General features: G+C 40.5%; 2 protein-coding genes across 2 annotated transcripts; one reads left to right on the top strand and one right to left on the bottom strand.

Annotated features, from left to right (window-relative positions):
- Positions 1–1,319: 1,319 nt before the first annotated feature.
- Positions 1,320–3,096, top strand: LOC114521737 (uncharacterized protein F54H12.2-like). The gene is made up of 2 exons (XM_028542270.1): positions 1,320–1,659; positions 1,781–3,096. Exons 1-2 carry the CDS (start codon positions 1,320–1,322, stop codon positions 3,094–3,096), a joined length of 1,656 nt encoding a protein of 551 aa, XP_028398071.1.
- Positions 3,097–6,239: 3,143 nt separating this feature from the next.
- LOC114522043 lies at positions 6,240–6,993 on the bottom strand. Its single transcript, XM_028542653.1, has 2 exons — positions 6,970–6,993; positions 6,240–6,908 (listed from the first exon to the last, which is right to left on the bottom strand). Exons 1-2 carry the CDS (start codon positions 6,991–6,993, stop codon positions 6,360–6,362), a joined length of 573 nt encoding a protein of 190 aa, XP_028398454.1. The 3' UTR covers positions 6,240–6,359.
- Positions 6,994–7,317: the final 324 nt, after the last annotated feature.

Here is a 7,317-nt window from a genome sequence, read left to right as displayed (position 1 = left end):
GGAAATACTTTACAGCAAATAACACATTAAAGTACGTGGACGTTCTCCAGAAATTGGTTAAGTCCTATAATCACTCGAGGCATCGCAGTATTGGCATGAGACCAGTAGACGTGAACGAAACTAACGAAAGCGCTGTATGGCAAAAACTTTACGGGGAAGAACCCGAAAAACCCATTCGTTTTAAGTTTGATGTTGGCGATCAGGTTCGGATCAGCAAGGCAAGAAGAACATTCAAGAAAGGCTACCTACCAAATTGGACTGAAGAAGTATTTACTGTAACGAAACGCATACCTCGACGACCACCTGTCTACAGAATTGCTGACTACGATAACGATGAGTTACACGGAACATTCTACGAACAAGAATTGCAGAAAGTCAACAAGACAGACAGTGATTTTTATAGAGTGGAACAAATACTTAGATCACGCATACGTAATAAACGTAAAGAATATTATGTAAAATGGTTAGGATACCCAGAGAAGTTTAATTCATGGGTGGCAGCAGAAAGTGTAAAAGATATATAAATAAATTATCATTGAACTCAACATCATTTGTGTCTAAGTGTTCATCATGACAACACAGTTTTATCTCACCTTGCCGAGTAATAGTTCTATGAGGTATTTTCCAAATAATACCATTGCAAATTTTCGGGTAAAATTAGCTGAAATGATCGTTCTACCCGGGCAGTGGGAGGTCGCGCTGGTCGGACTTCATTACCCACACACATGGAGTACACTAAGACAGGGAGTGCAACAGTCATTTATTTATCATGTGGACAAGCATGAAACTGGTTTGTTAAAAGACACCCATTTTGCAACTGTTGCAGACCTTGTTAAAGCGATGAATGCATCCATGACTAAGGAAGGTCAAACAAAAATAAAATTCACTTATAATCGTAACACTCGCAAAGTAAGCGTTGATGTTAAACACGGCGCTTGGGTGTGGATGACTGGTGACATAGCTGCGACGTTAGGGTTTGGCGCAGACATCGTGATCAAAAAGAAAACGACAAGCCCTTTTGTAGCTGATATAAATGCCGGATTTTCTTCAATGTATATCTATACGGACATTGTAGATGCGCAGTTTGCAGGCGATGTTAAAGTTCCACTTTTAAGAATTGTAAATATCGAAGGCGATTATGGAAAGACCGTTCACGCCAGTTTTCGGAATTTACAATACGTTCCTGTGAAAGTGAACTCTTTCGAAACGATTGAAGTCAATATAAAGAACGACCGCAACGAATATGTCTCATTTGAGTTTGGAAAGTCGATTGTGACACTTCACTTTAGACAAAAGCGATCACAGTACTTTATTTGAAGATGCGGGGAAGACTAGTTGTTGATCAAAAACTACTAAAAGAACATTATTTAAATAATCAACGAGGTGGTAATATTGCGGGATTTCGTGGTGCACGCATGCAGAGGGGTTATGGTATTGGTGGAATTTTCAAGAGCATTGCGAGGTTTGCTATTCCGCTTTTTAAGCAAGGAGCAAAAGCGGTGGGTAAAAGGGCACTACAAGCGGCGACAGAAGTAGGTCAGGATGTACTTCAAGGAAAGAATATTTCGAAGTCAATAAAAGCCCGTGGGAAACAAGCTGTCACTGATGTCGCCGATAAAGCTGTCAAGAAATTGATGACTGGTAGTGGACAGAAAAAAGGTATAAAAAGATCAGCACAAGATAAACCCACCATTTCTTCTCGAACCAAGAAGCAGAAAACATCTCTTGATAACTATAAACCAAAGTGGCATGGCTCAAGTCGTTGAAACAATTCATAAAGATTCGTGTATGTGTTCCAAATCTGAACTTGAACTATTTTCTGTACCACCGACGCAAGTAGAAATGGAAAAAGGATTTTGGGAGGATATTGATCCTGTCACAAGCATAACAGCCTCTGACACAATTGAATTCCTTTGCGCAGCAAACTCCGGAGTTTATATCGATTTAGCAAACAGTTACCTACACGTTAAAGCAAAGATTACAATGCCAGATGGTGCAAACGTTGCTCAAGATGTCCAGGTCGGTCCTGTGAACCTATGGATGCATGCACTGTTCTCACAAGTAGAAGTGTTCCTAAACAATAAATTGGTAACACCATCCAGCACGGCCTATCCTTACCGAGCTTATATGGAAACTATCCTGAACTTTAGCAAGGATGCCAAGGATTCTCATCTCACCTCTGCTTTATTTTACAAAGATAGTGCGGGAAAAATGGACAATGTAAACCCGCTAGCTCTTCAAGCAGATGTGAATACAGGTCTAAAAGAACGTCATACACATACTCGTGGGAGTAGATCTGTTGCTATGGAAGGCAGGCTACATTCGGATCTATTCGCACAAGAGCGCTATATTCTCGGGGCTGTTCCAATAAAGATTAAACTGGTTAGATCACGAAACCCTTTTTGTCTAGTCTCATCTGCTGAGGACCCAAGTTTCAAAGTAGTTATTGAGGAATGTGTATTTCGCGTGCGACGCGTCAACGTATCGCCAAGTGTAATAATAAACCATTCCCAAGCCCTACAACATACGACGGCCAAATATCCGATCAATCGCGTCGAATGTAAAGTTGTCACTGCCCCCCGAGGAAACATGTCGGGAAATCAACCCAATATATTTCAAGGTATTCTACCAAATCGTATCGTTGTTGGTATGGTCGATGCAGATGCGTTCAATGGTAATTATGCAAAGAACCCGTTCAACTTCAAGAACTACGACATCACAAATTTTGGGCTGAATGTAAACGGTGAAAACCTACCTGGAAAACCATTTCAACTAAAATTTGCGAGTGCAAGAGGAAGTAACTACATTTCAGCGTTCCAAACACTGTACGCTGGGACACATAAAATGTTTGAAAATCAGGGCAATGGTATAACTCGTGAAGAATATGCAGACGGTTTTACACTGTTTGTGTTCGATCTCACTCCAGACCTGTGCCTTGGTGATCATGCACAACCAATTAGAAACGGAAATGTCTCGATCGAATGCCAGTTTGGAACGGCCTTGGAGGCGGCTATAAATATTGTGGTGCTTGGTGAATTTCAAAGTCTTATCGAAATTGACGCGAACAGGAACGTGCTGTGTGACTTCACTAACTGAACATGAATACGCTGCAGATTTTGAATATATTAAAAAGCGACTCGTTTACAAAGACTGTATTTACAGACGTTTTACCATCAGATCGTTTACCTGGGCTAGTAAGAAAAAGACCAAAAGGTTTTGTAGTCAACACTGATCCAAGTAACAAACCCGGAAGTCACTGGTGTGCCCTGTTTGTCACAGAAGATGGGAGAGGAGAGTTTTGGGACTCGTACGCGAAAGCGCCAGGATTCTACAGTCAACACTTTACACGGTTTTTGGAGAAACATTGCAGTACATTTAGTTGGAACACGAGGGTTTTGCAAGCACCCAACTCGGACGTGTGTGGACAGTATACGTTATTCTTTGCTTTGCATCGCTGTAGGCATATTCCAATGTCAACCATTGCAAACATGTTTACGGAGAGCAAAGAATGGAACGACATGCTTGTACGTGACTTTATACAAAAGTGGTGTGAATAAATACAAATAATGTTAGTTTAAAAATACATTTATTGTAAAAAACATATATTTACAAAGAAATAAATTATTTTAACCATTTATATGGACTACTGTTTATGACTTTACGCTGTTTTTTTCGTTTTTGCTGCATCGGGTAAGATGTGGTTCGGGTGAGGGCTGGGGACATTATCAGAAAGTCCTTTAGTTTTATATTCGCGAACAAGTCCTAAGCGATTTTCGTTTCTGATAACGCCTTCGGGTACGTTTAAATGTCCCACGCCTTCGAAAATAACTCCCAACCTTGTGGATTAAAGTTTTTCCTCTGACGCAATGAATCGTTGACCAAATCGACGATATTTGTTCCGGGTACTGATCTTCCTTTGAACATCATTGACCTTGTTCATTCCATCCAACGACATCTTTTTTGCTTTAAGTTTCTTCACCAACTGACGTGCTCTAGATTTCATTGTAGCTGGAACACTATCCAGTATGTCTGATTCAATCTCGTCATCATCCTTTATCTCTGGAATTTTTTCTTCTTTATCTTCAGTCACAGAAGGTTCGACGTTAGTCACTCTAATAGGTTTACTCATACGTTTGTCGTAAAAATTTAAGTATCGCTGTAGGGACTGGTCGTACATTTCGCCCTCTCATCAACGGGCATGTCTTGGCGTTGAAGTAGCCTTGCATCTCGGAGTCAATTTCACCTACTTGTGCAGTCAAAGGTGGTACGAAAGGTTTCTTTCGTTGTTCAGCCATATGTTCGGGTACAAGGACCAATCTTTTGACGTGTTCCATTTATAGAAAGTTAGCCAATTGTCCCAAAACTGAAGTGAGTAGAAGCGGTCCCTCCTTTCTGGACAAGACGTGCTCTTCTTTTTGCAATTTCGTTTGTCAGCTGCAAACTTTATATGTTTGGAGTGTGGTGCAATCTTTTTCGCTGTTTTTGGTTTCAGTTTAATTGTATCAAACCAGACGTTCAAAAGACACTGTCTTATAGCTTCCAGTAGATCGTCTTCGGTTGCTTTTTTTTCTCAGTTCGGGTTTACACTTGGCTAATACTTTCAGAAGTTCGGAGTTCCTTTTCATGCAAGCAGACATGGTCAAATGATTGTTTTGCAGAAGTCATGCCTTACTTATACTCTTGGTTGGTAAACGTAATGTTTATCTGTTGGAAAGATACAAGATCTAACTCGAATTTCATCGGGACACGCTGGCGTAAGGTCCACAAACAAATAGGAATAAGGCTGTTTCGTTGCCAACTGGTAGGCTTGTTGGAAAATTTCGTGTGACTAGGATATAACTGTTTAGCTAGATGAATAATTTGACTTGCGTCGCGAACGTTTTTCGTTAGACACAAATAACTTGCATTTAAGGATATGGTACGGTGATCTTTGCTGTGATGAAATAGGTTTTGTACAATGTATATGACACTAAGGTTACCATGATGTGATTTTTTCGTAAATATTTTGAATAACTCCGTCCTTTTCACCCATCATGTCGTCAATGACATATAAATTACGTGTTTCAGGATTAATACTGTCTAGTATATCATCTGGCAGGCCTTGTATGAATTTTATTCTAGGCATTAAATTTTGTATTTCTCCAACGTATCTTGGTACTCAGCGTAATAGTACACAATATTTTCTGGGGTTTATCTATCATGACGTTGACATAGCTCAAAAGTTTTTTCACAAATGTAGTTTTTCCCGACTTGGTACTTCCAGAAACTAAGAGGCCAAACGGGTGTGTTAACTGTATGGAGTACATGATGAAAATGAGACTTGTAACAACGTGTCAGACGATTTATACCATTCTCCTAATGATTCTATGCAATTCCGTTAAAACTAAATCCAAGTCCAAAGGTGCGCTTTTTGCACGTATAAGATAAGGCTGCCTTTGCGTAGAGGAAAGGTTATGAACACCTGCTAAGTGGTTAGATAATTTCAATAAATTTTTCTTACCACAAATCGGACAGTCTTTACGCGCTCGAGGCATGATGGCAACTGAATACGTCTCGAACTACTTCGCTTATAAGTGTCCCTTCAGGGACTTTTTTTTGTCCCTGGTGTCCCTGGAAGATTAAAAGTGTCCCTTCAGGGACTTTTTTTGTCCCTGGTGTCCCTGGAAGATTAAAAGTGTCCCTTCAGGGACTTTTTTTGTCCCTGGTGTCCCTGGAAGATTAAAAGTGTCCCTTCAGGGACTTTTTTTGTCCCTGGTGTCCCGGAAAAGCTAGGATCGGGTTCTTCCCGAGATGCGCCAACTGAATACGTCTCGAACTACTTCGCTTATAAAAGTGTCCCTCCCTGGACGTGTTTTGTCCCTAAAGCTCTGGATGTGTGAAGGGGTTTTCAAAGAGAAACATATAGCGGGACTGTTTGTCCCTCGCGGGACTTTTTTAGTCCCTAAAGCTCTGGATGTTTGAAGGACGTTTCAGAGAGAAACATATAGCGGGACTGTTTGTCCCTCGCGGGACTTTTTTAGTCCCTAAAGCTCTGGATGTATGAAGGGCTTTTCAAAGAGAAACATATAGCGGGACTGTTTGTCCCTCGCGGGACTTTTTTAGTCCCTAAAGCTCTGGATGTGTGAAGGGCTTTTCAAAGAGAAACATACAACATATTATGAAAACATATATTTACAAGAAACGTATAAACATATAATACATAAAGACAACTATAGAGTATATGCATTTAGAATCCGTATGGAAGTGTTTTGTATTCATCAATAATAACACGTTTGTCATAAACAATACGATAGTCCTTTTTCATGCGTTTGGTTTCTATGTCCTTTGTTTTGGTGTTGCGAGTAATTTGAATGGGATATCTACGGATATACCCGCCCTGCGACATTACATTTTGCATGAAGGTATACCAAAGCACGAATCACCTCAAAGTTAACGTTTTGCCTAGCGGTGCAATTCAACGTGATACCTCGTATCTTTGTCTCAACTTTGTTCGAATTTGTGCGGTAACAGTAATTCTTTGGTCCACCCGAGATAAATGTGGTGATGTAGTCTCCCTTTAACTCATCCGTCAGTTCGCCGAGGTACGGACCTGTAGGGGGCTCTGGATCACCAGGTTTACTAACGAAGATCACCGAATCAGTGTCGTAATACAACGCTCTTTCTTGAAGTTGATCCAGAACATCGTAGAGTTTGAGGCGAGCGTAAGCTGTGGTGAAAGCAGCAATGACCACGTTCGTTTTAGAGTTTTGCGCAGTGAAATTCTCATTGTTTTCATAGTGAATTTCAATCACTTCATCACTCACGAAATTAACGTTGAGAACATTGATTTCATCTGAAGTTAAGTAGTCAAAGTAAACTTGTGGGTCTTTGATCAATTCCACTTTGGTCATATTAGGACGTTGCGCAAAAGACATGAAAAGACATGAAAATGGGTCAAAATAAAATAACTTTCATGTTTATAGCTCTACACTTACCCCAAAATGAATTCAACATCAATTTTGACAATGCACGCAGCCCTGGATTATGCTCGATTTTGCCTGGATCCAAACGGATTCCTTCTCGTTCGAAGTACTCCTCGACGTAGCCGAGTTTCTGCTCCTCTGTCCTGCAATTCTTTGGGTAACCACTCGTTTCCTGTTTGATTTTCAGAAACGTATTGATGTAATCTTTAAACAACTCATCAGATTGTTGTGGAAAATGCCACACTTCGTGAACCTTCTGGATTACATAACCTTTCTGCAACGCTTTTTCCAGCTCTACACTGCACCATGTTCCTTGAATGGCTCTTTCGGAGTCGGAATGGGTACATGGGGTTTG

This window comes from Dendronephthya gigantea, unplaced genomic scaffold, assembly GCF_004324835.1.
Source record: "Dendronephthya gigantea isolate DGI-Jeju-01 unplaced genomic scaffold, DenGig_1.0 000000F, whole genome shotgun sequence".
NCBI classification, from domain to species: domain Eukaryota; kingdom Metazoa; phylum Cnidaria; class Anthozoa; order Malacalcyonacea; family Nephtheidae; genus Dendronephthya; species Dendronephthya gigantea.
The sequence above is the reverse complement of the archived record's forward strand: the minus strand, read 5'-3'. Positions and strand labels throughout refer to the sequence as shown.